Raw genomic sequence first — 26,325 nt, 5'->3', positions numbered from 1 at the left:
CATGTTAGAGAAAGGAATATCAGGACATTCATTTCCTGTCTCCCATGCTGTACTGTGTTTTTCTGCTGGAAAATAAATTCTGCTTTCAGAGGTTGACTATTTTATTTTGTGGTTGTCATTCTGGTGACAGCTGAAATAAATGTCCTTTCAGTCAGTGGGATCTAGATATTCTATAACCATCTGGGTTTTACAGTGTGGTCTTTTAATGTACTCTACTATGGACCACCAAGATCTTGGACATTTTGTATGAATATGAGACATCCTTGTATATGGTCATTGCTTCTACCAACAAAACTATTATGGTGCTATTGTTTCCCTTTTTAGTTTTTTCAGTCCCTTTTTAAGCCTCCTCAGTTGACATTGACAAAAAGACATTGAAGAGCAAGATTTGTTGAAGTCTACTTTCATGAATGTCATCACAGACTCAACTACTGACCGGCATGCTTCTTTGCAGTTCATGGTTTTTACACTCTTGCCCTCCTTTGTTGTGTCTTTTTATTATCAGCTCTATGAAACATGTTGTGGGAGCGTGCCCAGTGAGTATATACTCATATGCTACATTTATATAAGGACAGACAGAAACTACCACTAGCAGCTATTAAACTTTACATTTCTGTGAACGCAAGTGATTCTAACCTTTGCACTCCAAATACTTTTTTTTCTTTCACATCATTACCAATGCCCAGGCATCACCCACACATTCATCCACCAGGCCTTTGGGATGTGTCCACTATGTGGGTTGCATTTGGTTGAAATATCCACAGACATCCCTTCAAAGGTTATCATCTTGAAGGCAGCATGTGTTCATTCAGAATGTCCAAATTGGCATTAATGGAGTATCACAGAAGTGACAGTGACATTTGGTCTTTGGCACAACCCCAGACCATGACAAACCCTGTCCTCTGGACTTGTTGCTGGATGGTCTAGATCAGGGGAGTCAAGGGCCAAAACGTACAAGAGTCTAACAGGATTAATATTTACTAAACAGTCTAAAACTGACTAAGTTTTAACCTGGAATATGAGTTTGGGCAAGCTGCAGCACCTTTTTCCTCAATAAAATAATTTTAAAAATGTGTTAAAAATATTTTTTTTTCAACAATAGCATCAAGTAAAATAAGAATATTGCTAAACATATGAAGTAGGATATGCCGTTAACTCAGAATAACATTAAGGCTCATCTCGGTTCACAGCTGTATTGATCAGGTTTTGCATGAAGTTGTTAAAGGTGCGGGAGACTTTCGTGACCAATTTTTCATCAAATCTGTAAAACCTCAGTCACAGCCTAAGTATCATGAATCTGTAAGTCTGTCTGTGATTACTCACCTGAATCTCTTGCATTACGGTGAACAATTTCAAAGTGCCATCCACAATAAACAAACCATTTGTTTACAAACTGAGCCGGGAGGTCACTCGGGCATCTTTGGAATTTTGTCATGACGTGCATTGTGGGAAGTGAAGGCTCGTGCAGCTGCCTTACAGCGGTAACTGGAACAGACACAATGTGGAAACGGCAGGAACTCCCTTCCCTCTATGCATATTCCTTCAGCCGTTTCCGTGTTTCAGCCATTTCTGCGTGGTGTTTGTTTCATCTATATAATATCATATTGTTGCGCTGCCGCTGTCAGGTGGCTGCACGAACCTCCCTTTCCCACAATGCGCGTCGTGGCAAAATTCCGAAGATGCCCCAGTTACCTCCTGGTTCAGTTTGTAAACACATGGTTTGTTTATTGTGGATGGCACTTTGAAATTGTTCACCGTAATGCAACAGATTCAGGTGCGTAATCACAGATTCGTGATACTTAAGCTATGACTGAGAAAAACTGGTCACGAAAGTCTCCCGCACCTTTGAGGAGACGCCACCTGTCTCTGAACACACCAAGTCCACTGTATCATCAAAAGCATTCAGACACCTCTCCAAATCATTGATTACAGGTGTTTTCATCACTTCTATGGCCACAGGTGTAGAAACTCCAGCACCTGCACATGCAGACTGCTTCTACAAACATTTGTGCAGGAATGGGTCAATGCTCAGGCCCTCCGAGAATTCAAGCACAGTTACCTGATCAATACCACCTGATCAACAAGTTCATTCATGAAATGTCCTCACTACTAAATATTCCGGGGCCAACTATTAGGTTTTTTTTAACAAAATGAGAGCAATTTAGATCAGCAGTAACTCAGTGGTGAAGTGGTAGTCCATGTAAACTCCCAGAGTAGTTCCAGATCCTTTCCACACACAGCGTCCTGGTGAGTAATGCAGTGATACATTCTAAGAGGTGTGTGGCAGCTTTTCCCAGGGTCATTTGTTGTTATTTATGGACTTCTCCAACACCTCAAACATGTCCCTCACCTTTGTGTCTCCTCACTGTGTTTCTGGCAAGTTCCTGAACACAGTCTGTAATGGTGTTTGTTGCCAAACTGACATTTGAAAAAGTCTGTATCTAGTCAGAGCCAAGGTTATAATAGTTTGGGATTTTTCATTATAGTTTAGTTTTATTTAGTTTTAACTTTTTTTTCTCTAATTCAGTTAGTTTTAATTCGTTTTTAGAGCAGGTTTGCTAGTTTTTATTAGTTTAAATTTTTTTTCTAAATGCTTAGTTTTAGTATTAATTTTAGTTTTGTCGTATCTTTCATCTTCTTAGCCATTGTATTCACATAAATCCCAGACAGGACTCTGCTGCTTTCTCCCAACTTTAGTCTCCATGATTCCAGGTAGAGAGGGGACCAGAGGACGTACTGTATGGTGCCTCCAGCTAAAATGGCTCGAGTAAAATAAATTGCTTTTGTATCAATCCGACATTGACAAAAACATAAATGAAGGGAATTTTATTCATCATTTTTATACGTTTTAGTTAGTTTTGTAAGCACATAATACAGTTTCAGTTAGTTATCATTTTTTTCTTTTAATTCTAGTTTTTATTTATTTTGGTTAACGAAAATGTTTTTACAATTCTAGTTTTTGTCATTTCGTTAGTTTTCGTTAACGATAATAACCTTGGTCTGAGCACACCTGGAGCAGAGGAGTCTACAGATACAGCTACTATATGGAAACATCCAAGAGCAGCTGCACTGATGACGTACACAGATCAGAAGTGTCCAGAGTATATCACTAAGGCTCCGTTCAGACTGTAGACAAATGTGGCCCAAATTCAACTTTTTTGTCCATATGTGACCTGTATCTGATCTGTTCATGACAGTCTGAACAGCACTAATCTGACCCAGACCACTTTCAAATGTGGTCCTAAATCTGACCCAGACCACTTTCATATGTGGTCCTAAATCTGACCCAGATCAATTTCATATGTGGTCCTAAATCTGATCTGTATCTGATATTTTCCAATGTGACTTCAGTCTGAACGTCCAGGTCACATTTATCTGACCTTTACGTCATTGAAATGCGACAAACATCACAGTTCTGCGTCCCAAGAGTGTTACTTCCATAAACACAGTGTGTCTGAGTGGTCACATATTCCATCAGGACCTCTTTTGTGCATATGGGTCACTTCAGGGTCACCTTCAGTTCAGACTCAAACCTTATAGTCATATTTAATGTGGAATATGAACCAACACACAAAAAAATCAGATTTCACCCAAAAATCTGAATTGTGCCTTAGACCTGCTGTGTGAATGTAGCCTTATATTTGCTTTTATTCTTTCAGTTAATTCATTAGTTTATTTGTCAGGGACTATGTACAGAAAACATTGAACACAGTACAGATGCTCTGGACCAGATTGTAGCGCTCTCACTAATTTCCATCTGTCGTCCCTGTAGTGGGCAAGAGGGAAGTTAAAAGGGAATTAGTGAATTAAAAAGAATAAACAACACACTTAAAAGAAGTCACAGATGTAGAATATAGTTAAAAGGGAAGGGTCAATGCTGACTTGGTTTCTTCAAATCCATTTTTGAGTCTTGCTGGATAAATCTGTCAGATCTGTCGTGGCCTTCAGTTCAGTGGGAGTTTGTTCTGTTCTGTTCTGGGTTCATATGAGTAAAGCTGAGGGACGCAGCACCGCAGAACCATGAACAATGTGAAAAACCAAAGGGGCATTTGCATACATGATCATATTTACAAAGCTTTAAATCTTCTGTTTAGTGAGAATACGACAGTGGTGATACCGTTGTGTGTCCTTATCCAGGATTTGAAAGGCTTGTTTGTACAGAGTCAGACTGTTAGATAGATGGATAGATGGATGGATTGATGGATTGATTGATTACCGTACTTTCCGGGCTATAAGCCACACCCACCAAATTTTAAAAGAAAAAAATATTTGTACATGTATAGGCCCTCCCTGACTAAAAGCCACAGGTGTCCACATTGTAAGGAGATATTTACACAGAAAGATGGTAAACAGACAGATTATTTAAATATTTATTTGCATACCTTAACTGCTTTTTTGCAAACAGTGCCTCTAACATGGCAGTAAAACGTCAGGAACACGGCTGGTTTAAAAAACCCAGAAAAGTCATTGATCGCTCTCTTCATCTTCCTTCTGTGCACTGAAACCACTGAAGTCGTCTTCTTCAGTGTCGGAGTTGAACAGCCTCAGAAAGGCTCTGTCACACACCTTCTACATCTCTCTTCTGTTGTCTCAATGTCTCTTCCGTGCAGCAGCTCTGTTTCCTTCTTGGACAGACACATTGATTGCTTTTCACTTAAAAGCTGCATCATATGCATTTCTTTGTGGGTTTTCCATGATGAGGGTTTGTGCATGACACACAAAATGATTAAGTTAAGCTTAAAACTTCTCCTCTTCACATCACCTCTTCTACCTGTCTGTCTGGCTTTTGTGCTTCCTGCTAGAGTGCCCCATGGAGGCCGTTAACCCGTATACGTCTATACTTGAGCCACATCGTTGTATAAGCCGCAGGGTTCAAAGCATGAAAAAAAAGTAGCGGCTTATAGTCCTGATAGATAGATAGATAGATAGATAGATAGATAGATAGATAGATAGATAGATAGATAGATAGATAGATAGATAGATAGATAGATAGATAGATAGATAGATAGATAGATAGATAGATAGATAGATAGATAGATACTTTATTAATCCTGAGGGAAATCCTGTGTACAGCACAAGAAGACAAAAACAGACAGACCTAAACAGGTGGGTTTTTAACCAGGTTGACATTAAGGTTAGTATATGTACTCTAAAAAAACAAACAAACTGCTAAACAACTTCCTCTAAAAAACTTCCTGTTCAATACTGTAAACACAGACTTCTGATTGTATTTACACATTTCAGGGCACAGTGACAGAAAGTGAAACAATGATTTAAGTGATCTACGGTGGTTTGAAGGTAGGGTTAGTCCAACTACAGAAGGTGTTTGGACATTTGACAGTCTCACTGGATCAGTCCTAGTGTGGTCATGACTGCTACAGTGGACCCCCCACCCCCCACCCCCCCGGACCACTCAGTAATGCACAGTCTGATGTCCAGGTGGATAAAACAGTTCCTGAGCCTGTTTGTGGAGCAGGTCAGAGACACTAACCTGTAGCTGAACTCACTCCTCTGTCTGATCCCAGTCCTGTGCAGAGGATGCTGTGTCGTACAGGATGGACAGACTGTTCTCCAGATGTAACAGGACAAATAGGACAAAATCCTAGCATTCAAAGAAGTTTTAGATCCTGCTAGTATGCGTGAGAGTGTGAGTTTGAATTCATTTATAAATATTTGTGGTTTGACAGGGATGTGTTAAGTGTCTGATGTTCTCTGTTCTGTGGTATGGGTGATGTCCCCTCCATAAAATCACTCAGCATGTCCCAGAACAGGCACCTGTAAATGTCATCAGCTGATTAGACTGGTTTTTAAGTACTATGGTGTGTAAAAGGCCTGTTTTGTACATTTATAATTGCTGTTATTACTGCTCTTATTGTAATACCACTGGAAGCGTAGGGTTAGATCATGAGTGTCCCAGTTTGAAGCTGTCTTCTGCTGAACTTCATGGCTTTGCTGTTCGTAGTGTTCCCAGTGGAGGTCTGAGACTGTGACTCAGCTCTAAAGATTGTATTCACATCAGCTGATTGTGAGAGCAGAGGGTTTTTCCACTCAAAGAGGCTCAGTGTGTGTTTCAGTGATGGCAGCCTTTGCATGAACACTGTGAATACGGTCTAGTTCAGTTATACCCAGGAGGGGGTAGGCCATTTAAAAAGGATAAACAGGTTAATAAGGTCTGGACTTTACACTAGGAAGAAACACATCATGTCATTACCTGCATTTAGGTCTTTATGGGGGATTTTAATGTCAGCTCGTCTGTTAACAAATAAACCTATAAATTCTGACGTGTGAAACAGTGTGTGTGAAACAGTGTGTGTGAGCCATCGGAGTGTTTTTAATGTGACCCCGCCCCCCAAAGAGGAGGCAAGGGGTACCGTTTTTGGTTGTTGAGGAGTAATGTGTTTCATTTCCCCTTTCATTTTCACAGATATTATTTGACCAGGCCCAACGATCGATCAAGACACAGCTTCAGACCTTTGTGAAAGAGTGAGTATGAATTAAAGAAAGAAAGATGAAAAGGACTATTAATAATGACACTGAAAACACACACTTTCAAGTCATCTGTGGTGAGAGCAAGCACATTTAGGTCATTCCATATAATTTTATCAAGTGGTCCCCACCTGACCCTCTCAGATTTTTCTAAATTTTCCTCTAAATTTTGACACCAAGCACAACTTGCTTCTATAAATCCCATATTTTAGCCGAAAACGTCCATATTTAATTCGAACTTTTAACATAGAAGGATTTATAGAAGCAAGTTGGGCTTGGTGTCAAAATTTAGGGAAATTCCTGTACTTTCACATGGTGTCTTTTATTTTGTGATACTACCTATCCCACATGCTGATACTGACCTTTGAATCCGAAGGTCGGACAGATATTTTTGATTTTCAGCTGTTCATATATCATGCATAACATAACATAAGACCTTCATTTTACACAGATCCATTCCCTAAGTAGCTAAGATATAGCACAGAAAATTTCTAATGAATATGATGATTAGTTTTTGTGTAATGAGTGGCCAAATGTCGCATTTTAGAAGTTTGCGATGGATAAAATCTTAACTTTGTCATTCTCTGTAACATGCAATTATAAATTTTAGGTAAATATTTTCACATGTCTTAGGACTATAGATTCCTGTGAAATGATTCTGAAAATTTCAGACCTCTAGCTCTTGTTGTTCAGAAGTTATAAAAGCCTGAAAATAGCCGAAAATTTCAAGTCTTAATTTTGGTCGCAATTTTAGGGTAGCCCCTACCTATTTCAAATGGTCACAACTTTGGAACTATTTACAATTATGCCTTGAAATTTTGGATTTTCCCATTATATATAATGTTCTATAGGTATGTAAAAATTTACAAAAATCTGAGAGGGTCAGGTGGGAAATTTTCTTAAGATCTGTTGATTTCCTATGGAATGACCCATTTATTTTTACCTGTTTTACATGTGTTTGGTTTGACTTTCAGCGTAAGATATGAACACTAGGGCTGTGTACTGGCAAGAATCTGATGATACAATACAAATCGTAATCCTAGGATCATGATACGATATATCATGATATATCATGGTTTTGTTAAAAAGGCAATTTTTTTTTTTTTTTGTTTCTTTTTTTTAGTGATTATTTCCTTGAAGAATTGAATCACACCAGAAATATGAACAAATACTAAACACATTTTATTTGATCAGAACAGAATCTAATGTTATATCACAAAATGTTCCTGTGTTAAAGCTTAAATTATGTTTTACAGACATTACAGTGTAAGATCCTGTTCAAATGTTCATATTCTATTAGTTTAGAACTAACACCAGAACATTATGTTTGTGCAATCCCAACAAAGGAACTAACATTATTTAATAAAAGAGTGTTAAATAATAAATAAAACATAAACAAAAAAGAAAAACAAAAATGAACCTCCACAATATCTGCATTTGAATAAATACCTAAAAATATCGATACAATACTTTTTAATATTGATACAGTATTGTGGAATGAAATATCACAACATATTGCAAAACCAATATTTACTTACACTCCTAATGAACACTGGATATATTTGAGCTTAATTACAGTATGCTTGCGCCTACATGTATTGGCTGAAATGGAACAAAAACATGGTCAGATTGACTCCACATTCCCGTAAGTGAAGAAGTGAAGGAAGCAGTGGTGTCTTCTGGGCAGGTTGAACCCTTACAGACGTACAGTTCGAAGCCCAGGCAGCCTAATGATTAAACAACCACTGCAGCTGTAAATACCCTGATGTCGAAAAGAAATCTGAGAAACGTTGTCATGACTCAATACAATCCACACCCTGAAATAACTTCATACTACTCATGTGAAACACACAAAAGAACAAATATTCAACAGTTTTATTGTCTCCTTCTCAGAATACACAATGCAAAGCAGTTCCTTTGACATATCACTTAAATAACATATGAAGAAGAACATGTTAAAATAGTATTGGCTCATTAACCCTTTCATGCATGAATTATGAAAAAAAGTATCTAGATTTTTTACATTGATTTTATTTCTCAAAATTAGGCTTAAGCTGAAATGCATTTTGAATTTATTTTTTTTTTATATGGTTTTATTAAGAAGATACTGAACCTCCTCAGACCCAGGAAAGGACATGTTTGGGTTTTTTTAATTCAGTAATTGCAGATATTGGAAACATTGTGATGCAACAGTTTTTGATGAAATGTCCTTTACAGTGGACAGGTTTTTTTTTTTTTTTTTTTTTTTTTTTTGTGGTCTAAATCTGTGAATCTCTTGTCCAAACGTGGACAGTAAGATGATCCTTTAGTTCATTGTATGTCTGAGGGTCTATACAGACTGAACCCATGTGGTGTGGACTATATTACCTTCAGAACCCTTTGGAACTTCAGTTCAACTATGGGTCCACATGTGGACGTCAGGCGTGAAAGGGTTAAATACTTTCCTTTAGTGGTATAATATTTTACAATTCTGTCTTAAAATACATAACAGTGGGGGGGGGTAGTTCAAAGAGTGGAGGGACAGACTTCTCCATAAGCACCACGGATGCATTTTTTTTTCTCTCTCTCTCTCTAAATTTTTAATTTCAATTCTTTATTCATACTAATATTTATCTAAATACCAAATTTCTTATTTTTCCTCTTCATATTTTTATTTTTTACTCGTGGTGTTTTTCTACCGGTCTTTTTCTTTGCACTTGTGTGTTGTATGTTATTAACTGTGAAATTTCCCCACAGTGGGATCTTACCTTACCTTACTTTACTCACTGAGATCATGACAAACATCACACATCATTAACTCAGAGTAAAATGACATCATGTGAATAAACATCACTTAAAATAAAGTGAATGAAAGTCATTGTCATCATGTTTTTTTTAGAGATTCATGTTGCATTATCAAAGGCATCTATGTTGAAGACAACTCCCATGGTCCTCTGGTCATCTGGCCTCTGCATCATCAAACGTCTTTTGTTAAAGTTGTGATTGAGCGACCCCTACAGGCAGAACTTACATCCAGTGTGTTAAAGCTTCTCCTAAAGTTTCACCTGTCTGAGGTGGATGAATTCACCCGTGGCCCCTCTGTGTTCGTGTTTCTTTCAGTCACATTCAGAGTTAACTTTACTGTCCATTATAATTCACTTTCCCCCTCAGGATTGTTAAAAACAAAGGGTCAAAGGAAACATGACCTTATTGACAGTTTGTCAGAAAAGTCTGTTAAAGTTTATTCTAAAAGTATCTAATTCTTTATTGTTCCACTCCAGTGTAATCGTGAGGTGCTTCTCTGCAGTTACATAACAACGTATTATATATTAGTCACATATTTCAAGCAGAAGTTTTACAACAGAAATGGTTTTTCCTTTAAAATCTTCTTTCTACACTCCTGTGCTTTAAATGTAAATTCAGTTATTTTACTTCCAGTACCTGAAGCACTGTTGTTGTTGTTGAATAGTACCTCTGTTTATTTCCTTCCTTTGCCAGTGACCTACGGAAATTCAAAGAAGCCAAAAAGCAGTTTGATAAAGTGAGTGAGGAGAAGGAGGCAGCGTTGATCAAGAATGCCCAGGCTCCCCGCAACAAGCAGCATGAGGTGGAGGAGGCCACCAACATTCTCACCGCCACACGCAAGTGTTTCCGACACATTGTCCTGGACTACGTCTTACAGGTATGGAAGAGCCAAGCACTGACCTTCAAACAGAAAACAGCTTTAATCTGACAGGAAACCTTTTTTGGTCCTTTGGTCAATCTGTTCTGCAGTTTTAAGGAAAGAAAATAATTACATTGCAACAGCATTTAATAATGTACTAATAACATTTAAGGTTGAAAATGGTATTAATTATTGAGTTATGATCCATTCAATGACTTATTCATCAAAACTCTGACTGTGAACGTCTCCTCCAACACATTTGGGTCAGTTTGTCCCAATGGAGTTAGCGTTAACACACATGAACAAATAGTCAGTTGATCCGGTAGTGACAGGCAGCAGAACCAACCCATGAAGATGGAAGACTCCACCACTGCAGCCACTGTTCCATGGTGTAAAACCATAACATATGAAATTCAAGGCTATAAAATGAACAGCCTCATGTGTAGGAATATTAATCATTTGTTGTATCTAATGTATGGTGTAGGGCAGTGGTCCCCAACCTTTTTTGTACTACGGACCGGTTTCATGCATAAAAATTTTCCGCGGACCGGTAAGAGGTGCGGGGGTTCCAATAACAAAAACCTTTGTCAGTTCAGAGCATGTGATCTGAAACACTTACACTGTATATCAGACAATTACAATGATTCTACAGTAGAATATCAACTCACCCTGATACAGAATCAGTCGGAACCCTGGACTTGTTTCCCTGCAACTAGATGGTCCCAGCTGGGGCTGATGGAGACACACAGTCCAATTGTGTTCCGTAGATCCAGTCTACTACAGGGGTTGGACAAAATAATGGAAACACCTTAAAAAATCAACAAAATATAATTTAATATGGTGTAGGTCCGCCTTTTGCGGCAATTACAGCCTCAATTCTCCGAGGTATTGATTCATACAACTTGTGAATTGTTTCCAAAGGAGTTTTAAGCCATTCTTCAGTTAGAATACCCTCCAACTCTTTTAGAGACGATGGCGGTGGAAATCGACGTCTTACTTGAATCTCTAAAACTGGCCATAAATGCTCAATAATGTTGAGGTCTGGGGACTGTGCCGGCCATACGAGATGCTCAACTTCATTAGAATGTTCCTCATGCCATTCTTTAACAGTTCTAGCTGTATGGATTGGGGCATTATCATCTTGAGGTGAAGGTGTTTCCATTATTTTGTCCAACCCCTGTATGTGGTAATTCATCATCGCAGGAAACCCAGCCACACAAAAATATGAGGTTGGAAACGGAAAAAGGACTTTCAGGGCTTTTGTGGCGATATCTGCATATTCTGCTTTGGCTTGAATCCAGAATGCACAGAGGTTTGAAGTTGTCTCAAACATGTGTTGATGTGCCAGAGCAGTTTGGAGGCGCTTGTGTGTCACCTGTTGCGATGAACCTGTAACTTAGGCAGAAATCCTGATATTTCCTTTTAAATGCAGCTTTCCATTTGCAAGCAGTCTGTGACCCTTCTGCAGCCTCATCATTTCCTCATTTCTTCCCGAAAAAGTTCTCCAGTGAATTTTGTTTTTGGCTCATTTCTTTAGCTTGTTTTACTACTGATTCATGAAATGGCGCATGAGTGGTTGTGAGGCAAGGGCGGAAACGGTCGCTTTTCAAAATGAAATCGCCGGAAGAGTGGTGGAAAAAATTGCTTTAATATTAACCACAATTTTTTTTCTTTGCGGCCCGGTACCAAATGATCCACGGACCGGGACCAGTACCGGACCGGGGGCTGGGGACCACTGTTGTAGGGGAAAGGAGTGTGCTGTGGTGGTGCTCCACGACTAAACCTTACCAGCAGAAACACTGCACTGGATTAACCCTTAGGGGTCTGAGCCTGTTTTTGCTGTTTTTGAGTACTTTTGATTTTACCTTTACATACTGTATAAAAAATGTTTACTATACCCATGTTTGGTATCTTTTTTTTCAGCACAACTTTATTATTTATTCACTTCAACCTACTATATCAACACAAAAGGACAAAAAACACAAAAAATAAAAAATCTGATTTGAAAAATATATGCAATTTACTCCATAAATAACACAAAGATGCTTAACGAACCTTTTCAAAGACTTTAAAAGTGAATATTGGTTCCAAATATTAGGTATATAAAATCAAAATTGTAATAAATTAAAACTATACTCAAATATTTGACATAAAAGCATATCTTTACATTGGAGTTTTCTCCGGTTTCCCCCCCCCCACCCCCCTGGTCCTCCCGGTTTCTGCATCCAGTTCAGGTGGGGGTCATTCTCACCCTTACCTGTAATGCTAATGCATGTCTATGGATTAGAATCTGCAGATTCAGCCATTTTTTTCCATTTTGAAAAAGGACAAAAAATGACATGGATATATGGTCAGAAATATAATGCCCCCACCACCACCACACACACACACACACACACACACACACACACACACACACACACACACACACACACACACACACACACACACACAGCCCACCTCATTTTCACACTTTTATTCATGTTTGTTTGCTCCAGTTTCAAACCGGTGTATCTTTGGTTCTATTTGCTCTATCAGCATCAAATAAAAAGTGGGAGAGTGTTTCAAGTCCGCACTTTTGTATTCAATTGTCCCCAGTGGTCTGTGACTAACTTGTTGAAAATGTCATGTGATTGAGTCACAGGGCCGTGACCGTGGACCCCTAAGGGTTGAAAGGCAGAAGGTGTTACATTACATGTCAGATCTAGAGGAAGCACAGACGTTCTTAGAAGAACGTCACTTTAAAACCCCAGTTAGATCCCTGAGGTGTAACTTGCTAACATATTGTAGGAAAAGGAATCTGTAGTCTAAAGGAGTTTCCATTTTCATTCAGACGTCTTCAGATACCTTCAGATGTTTGTAAAATGGTTCCTGTTACTTTGGAGCTCCAAACAGTTTTCTACTCTGTTTTTTCTCCTTTTGTTCCTCTGTTTTTCTTGCTTAACATGAATTCTTCAAACATCAAAGCTAGTTATTGAATCTGCCTTCAGAGGAATTAGAGGAACCGGGCACAGTCTGCTCCAGAATTAGACAAAATAAGATTTGAAATAGGGTCGACAACCCTGTGTATAATCACAGCTTCATAAACTGAGGCCTGGGTGTGAGGAGTTAGTTTTCTAAGTTTTTAATGAGTTATCTTCCATTTTAGTCGGATGGTAAAAGCCTGTCCTTGAACCTCTCAGAGTTGGACGTACTGTCAGCACTTTTCACATGCAAGTAACTTTAGCTGCTGTGTTGCAGGAGACATTAAGCTTCATTTTTTGTTCTTTTTAGATTGTTTTTGTGGTATTTTTACTTAATTATACAGCGCAGAGTTTACAGTGACATGCAAGATGGTGGAAGGAGAGGAAAATATACGGCAAAGGCTGTAAACTAAGCTTGTATTGGTGACAAGAATGGAGCATGTCTGTTACGCTGCTGTGCCAAGTAGAGCTGGATCATAGAATACCAAACATATTTTGCTTCACTGACACTGAAAGTTGAGAAAAGCATGTGTCAAAGATGTATGTGGGTCTGTCCATGAAACTGGGTTTATTTTAGTATTTGACACTTTTCCATCTTTTTAGACCCAATAATAAAAGGTAAATGTAGACATATTTCCCCCCAGGATGACCTCAGATAAATGCACAAAAATTTTACTCTTACTCTGATCCATCCCATAATTAATGACTTTTTAATCAAATATTTGGTCCCAAAATAGGACCCAAATATGGACATTAAATCTTCCAAGGTGTCAGTGCATTAGATGTGAAAACGTGTGTAAATGGTCTTCTATAGACTATAAATAAAGACACTGTGTTCAATGTGTCGATCCTAGTGGTTTTTCTAATCCATACATGTGGGTTTTTCATCAATCTCAGTCTCATCCCAGGTTTGGTGTGGAACCCATTGTGTCCACTGGTGTTACATACAAAACCGGAACATTTAAACACTAATAAATGAACAGTGATTTTACAACAGCGGTCATTTTTGTGAAACACTCTGCCTTGAATATTTACTTCGATTCACAAAATGCACCTGTGAGAGAATAAAAAAATATTCAATAAAATAGTAGTGTGTAAATTTCCGTGTCCTTTTCCTTGGTTCCGTCAGGGTAATCATTGCTGTAGAATCATCGGTGCACTGTTGGGATACTGACTAGTCCTAATTTCAGGGAAAACTCTGATATCACTGAGTTGTCTATGGATTTACCTTATGTAATAGTGTGGGGACTGAAAAAAAAAAAAAGACGGAGGAGTTCATTATAGAAACCTGGTATCTGTGTTACATGTGGATTTATGTATGAGTGGAAAATAAAAATGTGTTTTATCTGATAAATACTTTCTCTTTTATCTCAGTGAATATATATGTTTTTAAATAGACCCAAAGTTCTTCCAAACCTGCTTCCTAACATTAGTCTCTGTCTGGGTTGAATGTTTAACCCTCTGTCCTGTTTTAGGACCAGTTTCATAAACACTCATGTAAAGTACTGTTTAAAGTTTAGTTCGTCCTTTATTACCTCCGCCAAGGAGGTTATGTTTTTGCCAGGGTTTGTTTGTTTGTTTGTTTGTTTGTTTGTTTGTTTGTCTGTTAGTGTGCAACATAACTCAAAAAGTTATTGACAGATTTGGATGAAATTTTCAGGGTTTGTTGGAAATGGGATAAGGAAGAAATGATTAAATTTTGGTGGTGATTGGGGGTGGGGGGGCCCACAGGGGAGGCCACTGATCAGCCTTGGCGGAGGTCTGTGCTCTCCGAGTGCTTCTAGTTTTAGTTGTTTTTGCAATGTTCAAATGAACATGCATATTTATTTCTCAGTCTCTTTTCTTCAGATACAACAAGAACATTTTGTAAATCTGTGCAGTCTTAAAAAACAGAACTAAATGGGTTAAAGGTTAAAGTCAGTATTTAGTGTGACCTCTGACCCCATGACCAGAAGGAGCAAAAACCATTAGAAACATCTGACGTGTTGAATGAAACCTGGAATCAAACATCAGAAAGTGAACAAAAGGATTAAACACATGTTGAGGTCAAAGGTCACACTGAATAAATACCACCACTGTGGTTTAGAGAGCGTTTTTACCACTGAAACATTTGTTTTTACTGCTGTTCATACTTTGCTGTAATATGAACAGCCGTAAAAAGAAATGTTTCAGTTAAACTTTAATACAGTAAAGTATGTTTTTTACCACCTGTCAAATGTGTGATACACAGCGCCCACTGGTGTCAGTTCTAGGTACTGTTGTGTAATCATACCAGGGGTGATTATTATTTAACTTGCATGCTACTTATTTCACACTTTCTGTATTTTCCTTTTTTGGTTTCATGATCAGCAGATTTTCTATTTCTTTTCATTCCTTTTTCTTTCCATGTTGCTGCTTTCTTTCCTTTTTATATGCTATCGGTTTATGTTTTTTGATGAGTTGAAAAACTGATGTTTGTGTTTTGTTTGTGTGTTTAACAGATAAATGTGCTGCAATCCAAGAGAAGATCAGAAATTCTAAAATCGGTAATGTTTGTTAGCTGGACCTCCATCAGATAAGCCATACAGTGTTTTTGACTGGTAATAATCCCTATTTTCTTCCTTACAGATGCTGTCTTTTATGTACGCCCACTTGACATTCTTCCACCAAGGCTATGATCTCTTCAGTGAGCTCCAACCTCTGATGAAACAGCTGGGAGGACAGGTACAGGATGACTCACCTATGGTCACACAGACACTCACAGACCCAATAGTGCAGTGAGAGGGTGACACGACGGTGCAGTGGATAGCACTGGTGTCTCACAGACAGAAGGTCCTGGGTTCCATTCCAACACCAGTCCATGGGGGTGGGACTTTTCTGTGTGGAGTTTGCATGTTCTCCCTGTGTATGTGTGGGTTCCCTCCAGGTACTCTGGCTCCTCCCACCATCCAAACACATGCACTGATAGGTTCATGGGTTCATCTAAATCACCCATAAATGTAATTGTGACAGTGGTTGTGTGTCTCTATATGTTCAGTCCTGTGATGAACTGGTCACATGTCCAGGGTGAACCCCACCTTCACCCATAAGGAGCTGGGATAGGCTCCACCCCCATGACCCTAGTGAGGATAAAGCAGGTTCATATAATGAATGAATGAATGAATAGTATCATGAGGACACTAAGGCTCAGTTCAGACTGCAGACAAATGTGTCCCAAATCAGATTTCTTTTGTCCATATGTGACCTGTATGTGATCTGTTAAAGACAGTCTGAACAGCACTAATCTGACCCAGACCACTTTCACATGTGGTCCTAAATCTGCCCCTGACCACTTTCATATGTGGTCCTGAATCTGACCTGGACCACTTTCACATGTGGTCCTAAATCTGCCCCTGACCACTGTGGTCCTAAATCGGACCCGGACCACTTTCATATGTGGTCCTAAATCTGCCCTAGACCACTTTCATATGTGGTCCTAAATTTGCCTCGGACCACTTTAACATGTGGTCCTAAATCTGACCCGGACCACTTTCATATGTGGTCCTGAATCTGACCCGGACCACTTTCATTTGTGGTCCTAAATCTGCCCCTGACCACTGTGGTCCTAAATCTGGCCCTGACCACTTTCATATATGGTCCTAAATCTGACCCAGACCACTTTCATATGTGGTCCTGAATCTGACCCAGGCCACTTTCATATGTGATCCTAAATCCGACCTGGACCACTTTCATATGTGGTCCTAAATCTGCCCTAGACCACTTTCATATGTGGTCCTAAATCTGCCCTAGACCACTTTCATATGTGGTCCTAAATCTGCCTCGGACCACTTTCATATGTGGTCCTAAATCCAACCCAGACCACTTTCATATGTGGTCCTAAATCCGACCCGGTCCACTTTCATATGTGGTCCTAAATCTGCCCTAGACCACTTTCATATGTGGTCCTAAATCTGCCTCGGACCACTTTCATATGTGGTCCTAAATCCAACCCAGACCACTTTCATATGTGGTCCTAAATCCGACCCGGTCCACCTTCATATGCGGTCCTAAATCTGACCTGGACCACTTTCATATGTGGTCCTAAATCTGATACCTATCTGATATTTTCTTCAATCTGAATGTCCAGGTCGCATTTATCTGACCTTTACATCATTTAAATGTGACAAACGTCACAGTTCTTCGTCCCAGATGGACTGGTTTGGTGGAGTCCACCTGTTTGCTTCTCAGGGTTCAGATCTGGAGACCAACATGATATCATGACTTCTGTAAATCTACGCCACTTTTACTTGGTGTTAATTGGCCTGTTATCTGTACGCATTAGAAGCTTTCTGTGTGTATGTTCATGCTGCGTCAAATACCACGTCCTGAGGGTTAGAGTTAAGGTTTAGGGTTAGAGTTAGGGGATAGTGGATCTTGCCATAAATTGACACACAGGCAAATGGTGTTGAATAAATGGTAAATGGACTGAACTTGTATAGCCTATTTTCTCCACCTTCATGGTTCCAAAGCCCTGTCCAAAGCCTCACATTCACCCGTTCACACACACACACACACTCATACACCAGTGGGCCGCTGCTGCCAGGCAAGGCACTGCCAGACCTACTGGGAACAGTTCAGGGTTCAGTGTCTTGCCCAAGGGCACTTCGACATGTGGACAGTCGGAGCCAGGATTGGAACCACCCACCCTTTGGTCACTGGACCAAAGGGTGGGTGGCTCTGCCAACTGAGCCACAGTCGAATAACACATGGATGAAAATGCGTAGGTATCACACGCCAAATGCCATGCGAACTGGTGTGACATACAACGCAATTTTATGAGATCAGTGTCTGGAAACTGCAGTGGAATTCTGGGGTTTTGCTTATTATGTCTCCTAAAGCTTTGTGGGTACAATGGTATTAGTGCGACTGCCGCCACCGCTGGATCCGCCGCTGCTGTCAGTTCTCCTTGGTGTTTTGTCGATAACTCGGACAGATGTGTTTGGATTTCTTCTCCTTGAAAACCACCATAGTGGACCCCTAGTAGAAGAACCCTATGGATTTCAGCTTCTATCAGTATTATCAGTCATCCACATGGGGGCACTGTAGTTGGACATCAGTTTTTTGGACATGAATCATCAATAATTGGCCAAACAGGATGTGGAGGTTTGAGAGGTAATAATAAACGACACCTAAGAAGGTTCAACTCAAAACCTGCTAAAGAAATCTACTTGTAATCAGTTACAAACACTAGAACAAGTCACATAGTTCATGTTTATGTTCTCTTCAGTGAGTTGATATAAATGTGTGCCTTAAATGTTTTAGATAGTGGACCTTGGCTTTGTAAAGGAGGTGGAGACCATGTGAGCGGTCAGTCGTTTGAAGGGCCATCCTTTTAGAAGTCAGCTCCGTACGACTGTCAGACATTACAGCAACAACACGTTTTCATCACAATTAGTTTTGAATCCAAGTGATGTCCTGCAGTCATTACGTCAATGTGTGTGTGTGTGTGTCTGTGTATATATATATAATTTAATTTATTTGCACATAATAAACAGCAAGAGAAAAAACAAAAAAAAACAAAAATTTTCATGCAAGTAACACCATTGTGCAGGAGAGGATAGAAGCCAAAAAATGCTTATGTAAATACTTCCCCGGAAATTAACAATACACAGAAAAAAAAAAGAATTAAAAATATGATATAACTGAAATAATAATCTAAAGTAAAAACAATAGAAATGCAAATCAAATGATATACAGCCTTACATTTTTTTGTAACTTAGAGTCCTTTTCAGATGCTTTTTCAATAATGATAAACAAGATGTTGATTTAAGTTCAGGTCATAGATTATTCCAAAAATGTGGTCCACAATATTTTACAGAATACTGACTGACAGAAGTTCAGCAATACGGAAGATAGCATTTACTTGATTATGGCGTAGGACAGTTATGAATAACAGAAGACAACATAAAAAAATTCTGGAACACTTTAGGAAGGACATGAGTTAAGTGACTATATTTGGACAAGAAACACAGGTCTAGTAAATATTCACATCAAAAACTGAGAGAAGTTTGAATTTTTTTTAAAAGAGGAGCAGATGAGTGGAGTATCTTAGAAAAGCTGATCATTCTTAAAAATGTCTTTTGAATTAGGAAAATCTTATTGGGGTAAGTGGGACAGGTTGCCACCCAAACAGTATTACAATAAATAATGTAAGGAAAACTTAAGCAATAATAAATATATATTTTAATTTTATAACATCTAAGACAGGGGTGTCAAACATGCAGCCCAGGGCCAACACTGGCCCACCAAAGGTTCCAATCCGGCCCAAAGGTTGAATTTATAAATATTACACTGAAGATATGAACAGGCAGACCACAACAGTGATCTGATGTAAAATAATAACATAATAACCTTTAAAGAATGACTCCAAATTTTCTTCTTGATTTGATGTGAAATAAATTATATTGTATTTTGCCTGTAAATAATGACCACACCAAATTTTTCTCTTTGTTTGAGTGCAAAAAGCCCATTTAATTATGAACATATTTACATTTACAAACTATCCTTTTAACATAAAAAATGTGACTAACCTGAACAAATATGAACAACTCGAAATGTCTGAAATAAATTCAGTTAATTTGACCAATATTCTGCCTGTTACTAAATGTTTGGTGCCTTTGTAGATCCAATCTGTGATGCACATGTAGAAATGAAGCAGAATATTGTTTAAATTGCCCTTATTTTTCTTAAGTAATTTCAGTTTTTTCAGGTTATTTACAACTGTTTTTGTTTGGATAGTTTGTAAAGGTAAATATTTTCATCATTTATTGTTATTTTTTGCACTAAAACCTAGAGAAAAATTTTGAATTGTCATTATTTACAGGCCATTATGTTATTATTTTACTGGTCCAGCCCACTGGAGATCATACTGGGCTGAATGTGGAACCTGGAAGATGATGAGTTTGACATCTGTGGTCCAAAATGTCCTGGTTCATCTACAGTCTGTCCGTCCATGGAGTGGATCTGTCCTTCACTGCGGTTCTCCCTCAGATTTGTCTTTTCCCACTGGGTTTTTGGAGTTTTTCTTTGTCCAGAAGGAGGGTCTAAGGATGGGAGACGCTCAGGACATTCATTCATTTCCTTCTGTGGCTGTTTATTTGACTTTGTTTTCATATCCAACTAATTTTGTAAAGCCCTGTGAGGAAACCTGGTTGTGATATGGGGCTGAACAAATAAAACTGAATTAAATTAAGATATACCAGCATACAGAGAAAAACACTGAACTCACAAAGCATTCAGTTCCACTCTGTGAATTCAATAGTGTGTTTTATAAACAGGCATTTACTCCACTGTTTTTATCAACAAGGTCTAGATCACAGGTGTCAAACATGCAGCCCGAGGGCCAAATCCAGCCCTCGGGATGAATTTGTTAAATGTAAAAATTACACTAAGATATTAACAATCCTTTTAGTTCAAGTTCCACATTCAGAACAATTCAATCTCAAGTGGGCAGGACCAGTAAAATACTATCATAATAACATATAAATAATGTCAACTCCACATTTTTCTCTCTGTTAATGTAAATATTTTCATGTATTTACACTAAAACAAAGTATAATTTCGCGAAAAAATGTGAATCACCTGAACAAATATGAACAACCTGAAATGTCTTAAGAGAAGTGCAATTTTAACAAGATTCTGCCTGTTATTAAAAGTTTTCTGTTTGTAGATCCACTATGATCTGTAAGTTTTAATGTACATGTAGAAATGATAAACAGAGGCATAATATTTTTAAAATTACACTTATTTTTTTCAGTTTTTTCATGTCATTCACATTTTTTGAAAGGATAGTTTGTAAATGTAAACCTTTTCATAATGTAACTTTACTTTTTTCACTCTAAAACATAGAGAAAAGTTTGGAGTTGACATTATTTCTATATTATTATGTTATTATTTTACTGGTTTGGCCCACTTCAGATCAAATTTAGATGAATGTGGCCCCTGAACTAAAATGAGTTTGACACCCCTGGTCTACATTAGAAGTCAGTGATTGTGCAGTTGTGACACAGTTAGACATTTGTACTCACCATTCCTTAGTTCGGTCATTATTTGAAACCACTCAGATTGGGATTCATTTCCATCCTGCTGCAGTGAACACAAGAGATCCCGGTGTAACCTTTGACCTTCTGCCCTCACCTCCACATGACCACCCCTGTGTGTGTGTGTGTGTGTGTTTACCGCTGTCTCTGTGTGGTTCTGCTCTTCTGATAAACAGCGGATGGTTTGAGTGTGGCTGTAGACGGTTATCAGATTAAAGCTGTGCAGGAATGAGGAAGAGGAGGACCACAGGACTGAACAGGGTTGGATTTCCCACACTCACATTCACAGTGGTTGTAGTTAGCAGAGGAGGACAAACCCAAGAATGACACTCAGACCTGTGGAATATGAAGTGGTGGTTGAGAGGCCAGAGCAGCAGAACAGCTGATTAGAGGCCCACAGATTTTATAAGACAGGACTGCAGCCAAGGAGGGACGGTCGGAGGATCTGGACTGGAAAGAGTGGACAGGCTCTTCTGAGGAGCACGGCTGTAAACATGTTTTCTACTTTTAAATCAACCCAAAAATGACAAAAAAAAGGAACAAAAGCTCTGTGACAAAGAGGAAACAGATCTAATTTTGTACAGCAGAGTGTGGAAAGTGGTGGTGTGAACTGAAGTGGAATGGACCCGTGTGGTTTCTAACCCTGATGATCTGATAGTTGGAACCAGATGACCGTGATTCAAAGAACTGAAGAGTCCTGGGAAAGACTGCATGTGCCTTCAGAACAGTTCCAGGAACGTCTGAGAGTTGAACTGGTCTTTATTCAAAGTAAAAGAGGACTGAAGCAGACGTTAAGGCTGTGACTCCACCACTCATGATGGAGGTCGGTGTATTTGGAAACAGCACGGGAACTTCAAAAGAGATGGTTTTACCCAGAGGGTCCTGAAGAGGGAGGAGAAGAGACGGGCTTCAAGTGGACGGTCAAATGAAGGGACAGTGTTCAGTGTGGACAGGACGTCTGCTTGGCTGAAAGGAGGGGACGCTCGGACCCCTGCTGACACCACAACACTGGGACTATTTCTGTTCTTCTGTCCACCATGAAGCTGAAGAAGGTGGAGAGGCTGTGCAGGGAGGTGTGGAGGAGCTGTCAGCAGGTCTGAGAACATGACTTAAAGATGCAAATATTGGTTCTGTGTCCAAATTCAAACTATGGTGGAACCTGTAGGAGCTAGAACTGGTGAATAAGAAGACTTTCAAACAGTCTGTGTTCAGGAACTGATAATCAACTACTATGGAAGGAACTATTATTATTATTATTATTATTATTATTATTATTATAAATGGGCTGTGGAGGTCATATTTGGGGTTAACTTTATTCGTCCTTTTTTCTGCAGTTCCATTTAGAATGACTTGAATGAATCAGAACATGATTCATGTCAGATCCTCTGTTTTCCTTCCTTTCATTTAAAAATAGCTCCACTAAAGCGTGGCTCTGCCAACTCTGTCCATGACGTGGGAACCTGGGATTCAGATCACCTCTGTTCCTTACACCGAATATGTTTATTGAAAAAGTTTGAAATAAACAAGGTTTTATATATAAAACATGTATTTTTTAATAGAAAAGGTTCCACTCTCCAAACTCTTAAATTGCTGAGTAAACTTTGATGTGCTTTTTCCTTCCGTACTCTTCGTGTCCTCTGTCCCTTCGCCCTATTATCAGATATTGATCTTTCTGTGTTCGAGGTGTGACATGCTAATATAGGTCACATTAAAGCAACAAACCAGACAGAAGATAGAACTTAGAAGTGTTTTATGGTCATCTGACACAGGTTCAGCAGCACCCAGTGACCTTCAGCTCTTCATGGAAGTCTGTTTTTAGATCAGTGTCTCCTCCTTCAGTCAAAAGAACCTTTGTTTTCCTCGACTTGTGATAGTTGAGAACAATCAAAGATCCACTATTGTATTTCACATACGATGAACCCTTCATAATGTAGTACATTTAGTTCAGAAAAAAGCTGGATTGTTAGCCTCATAACTGCTGATATCTGTGTAACTGAACTATCCCAACACTGCTGCTTCATTTTGAATCACTGACCTGAAAAAAAAAAGACTTAGGCAGTTATGCCATGAGGCTAACATGTGCTTCTGGTACAGCCTGTGGAAAAAAGGTTTATTTAGTTAATTAAAAAAAAAAAAAAAGGAAAATGAAAAACACTGAAGCATGCAGAAATGTTTTTATGTGCAGTCTAAACAGAAGTCTAATTAACCCTGCACTAATTATATTGTCATCATTAGGGGTGTAAAAGTACACAACAGTCACACTTTGATACGTACCTTGTTTTTTGAGTCACAGTTCACAGTACAATAGAATAAAATGCAGAAAACCCCCCAAATCTAAGCACCTTAGGTGCTTATCCTTTCTTCTGAACACAGTCGTGCAGTTGACCAATGAAATGAAGTAAGGAATTCAGATGTTTGGCAACAGTACATGAATATTCAAAGGTTCTGTCCAATCCAATTATTAGTCCAATATTCTCTGCTATTATCTGTATATATCATTTCAGTTGTAATAAGTCTGTTGAATAAAAGTTTAGGATCATATTTGTAGTTTTTTAGTTCCAGTCAGTCTGTTATTGTGATACTGAACAAAGGTCCAACCTGCTGTCCCCCTGTCCCAGTTCCCACCTGTCCCCCTGTTCCCACCTGTCCCTGTGTTCCAACAGATTTGTGTTCATCCAAACTGATCATTTCCACATTTTGATCCGATATTGATCCCAGTTGTAGTTTATCATCAGAGCTAAAGCCCTATGTTTCATTTAGGATCTGTTTATGATGAGAACTGCATGTTTTGGACATTTGAATAAAGTCAATAAAATGATGTTCATTTTCAGTCCCTGTGTCACGCAGCAGGAATTTAAGTATTTTTACCTCAAAAGTTCTTTGTGTCAGTTGTACCATGTGTCTTGTGACAGTACTTTCTCAGACCTATTCATACATGTATTAAACAGATCAGTCATTGAGTTTAAACACAGACACTCCTGAACAGAACATGGGGGGGTACATTTCCCATAGTCCATAGTGCTTTTGTGTGTCCAGTGGTACTGACTCCTGCTGCAGTGGTCATTTCCTGCTGCCCTTCCCCGTACTGTAACACTGCAGAGGATCAGTGTGAATACTGTAGTAGTGTCTTATTTATTATGTCCATACCATGTCCCCAATGTGACACTTGGACTGTGAAGGTCTGGGACAGATACAGAACCACCACACCCCTAATCATAATAGTAGTTTATCTGTTGTCTGTGTAATTATATTTGCACATCCTAATGCTTTTAGTATTTTGGCCTACATAAGTAGATGAAGGTGTGTTTGTGCTGAAGTGTCCAGGTGCTTTACTGAACAGGACTAATAAGAACTTCTGTCTCTTCCAGTTGGACCAGCTGGTGGTGGACGCTGCCAAAGAGAAGAGGGACATGGAGCAGAAACACTCCACTATTCAGCAGAAGGTACACACACTCATGCACCGTTTGGGCTCAGCTTCCAGGAAAGTCTCACCTTTACACTTTAGTGCTCACACACAGGAAAGAAATCTGTGGAAACATTCAAGAAAAACCTGAAATCAAAGCATAAAGTTCAAGGAGCTGGTTTAGTCATTGGAATGACCTTTGGAATAAACCACATGTTCTGTGAACTCTTCTTTTGTCTAATCAAAAAGCATTTCTCATTGCACTCAAACTCTAGTCCAACCTCTGGCCCAAACTGTGGTCTAAACTCTGGTCCAACCTCTGGCCCAAACTGTGGTCTAAACTCTGGTCCAACCTCTGGCCCAAACTGTGGTCTAAACTCTGGTCCAACCTCTGGTTTAAACTCTGGTCCAAACTCTGTTTCATCCTCTGGTCCAAACTCTAGACCACTGGTTTTTGAAGGTGGTTTTCCGTAGGTTTTCAACAGTGCATACGTTCAGAAAGCTGAGCAGTTCAAAGAACACATGGTCATTGCTAATAATATTTGTTTTTGAACAAATGTGTTTATTAATATTTCAAACTTTACATTCTTAAGTACATTTACAGACTCTTTGTTGTTAAAATCTTTAGATCAGTGGTTCCAACCTTTTTTGTCTCCTGATTGTATTTTAACATCACACATTTCACGAAATGAAAGAGCTGCAGCATCTGAAACCGACCACAGTGAACATTTGACAGATAAACAGTACCACAGTGCTTCAGTTTCAGGGTGTATTCAGACCTACTTAGTTTGGTCCGTTTAAAACGGACCAGAGTTCGTTTCCCCGGAAAGTCCAGACTTGTTTTTAGGTGTGAATACAAACATGCGAACTCTGATTCAAATCAAACAAGCGGACCGAGACCACCTCTTCTAGGTGGTCTCTGCTAGGTGGTTTGCTTCCAAATGGAGTCTGGGTCGGTTCACTTCCAGTGTGAATACAATCAGCCTTGAGCTGAAACAAACCAAGGAATCTTGTCTCTTTTTGTGCTTGACGAGCCACTGTAGTGGCTGGAAGTAGCTGAGGTTCACGGGTGGTCAGAGCTAACAGCAGCAACCATGAGCCGTGGACGGATGTGGAGCAATGAGGAGATTGAATGTCTTATTGACATTTGGTCAGATACCCATATTATGAAACTGGCTCCAAATGAGCTGTTCTTGACAGTTAACATTGTCTTCGTAAATTTGTGTCTGTAAAAACAGAATACATATTCCGGAAATGATAACTATATGTAGGACCTCCAGATTTGTTTTCATCAACACCTGCCGTCTCTGATTCACCCCACCCCCGACTTTGCTGTCTAATGCCAGCGCAGTTCGTCACATGCGTGGCTCTGTTTATGCATTTTGGTCCACTAGCAAAATGTGCAATGAGAATACGATCCGACCCAAATGAAAAAATAAAGTCCACGTTTGATCCGAATCAAACAAGCGGACTAAAGGACTTTTCAGGTGTGAATACACCCTCAGACTCAGTTTGTCTGCTATGGATTGGGATTGGCTCTGTCAACTAAACACAGATTTTTATTAGTAAGGTTTTATTTATTTATTTTTTTTATTTTAATTACTAGAAATTTCAGGTGACCTCATCTGAATTCCAGACGACCTCATGTGGGGTCCCGACCCCAAGGTTGAAAAACACTGGTTTAGATTGTTGGACTAACCCTCCTGGACTAACCCTCCTGGACTAACCATCCTGGACTAACCCTCCTGGACTAACCCTCCGGGACTAACCCTC

At 39.1% G+C, this 26,325-nt stretch overlaps 1 protein-coding gene across 7 annotated transcripts in view; it reads left to right on the top strand.

The window, feature by feature from the left end:
• The window catches only part of LOC115417985 (arf-GAP with coiled-coil, ANK repeat and PH domain-containing protein 2), a 96,790-nt gene that overhangs the window by 26,460 nt on the left and 44,005 nt on the right, over positions 1-26,325 (top strand). For all 7 annotated transcript variants that reach the window (XR_003935230.1, XM_030132248.1, XM_030132246.1 and 4 more), the window contains 5 exons: positions 6,425-6,483; positions 9,964-10,147; positions 15,573-15,617; positions 15,700-15,795; positions 24,518-24,592. Coding sequence is in view for 6 of the 7 variants with exons in the window: in XM_030132248.1 (XP_029988108.1) it covers positions 6,425-6,483; positions 9,964-10,147; positions 15,573-15,617; positions 15,700-15,795; positions 24,518-24,592 (459 nt within the window). In the remaining variant the exon portion in view is untranslated. The remainder of the gene's footprint in view (positions 1-6,424; positions 6,484-9,963; positions 10,148-15,572; positions 15,618-15,699; positions 15,796-24,517; positions 24,593-26,325) is intronic.

Source organism: Sphaeramia orbicularis, chromosome 4 (assembly GCF_902148855.1).
Source record: "Sphaeramia orbicularis chromosome 4, fSphaOr1.1, whole genome shotgun sequence".
Lineage (NCBI taxonomy): Eukaryota > Metazoa > Chordata > Actinopteri > Kurtiformes > Apogonidae > Sphaeramia > Sphaeramia orbicularis.
This window is presented reverse-complemented; position numbering and strand designations above follow the sequence as displayed.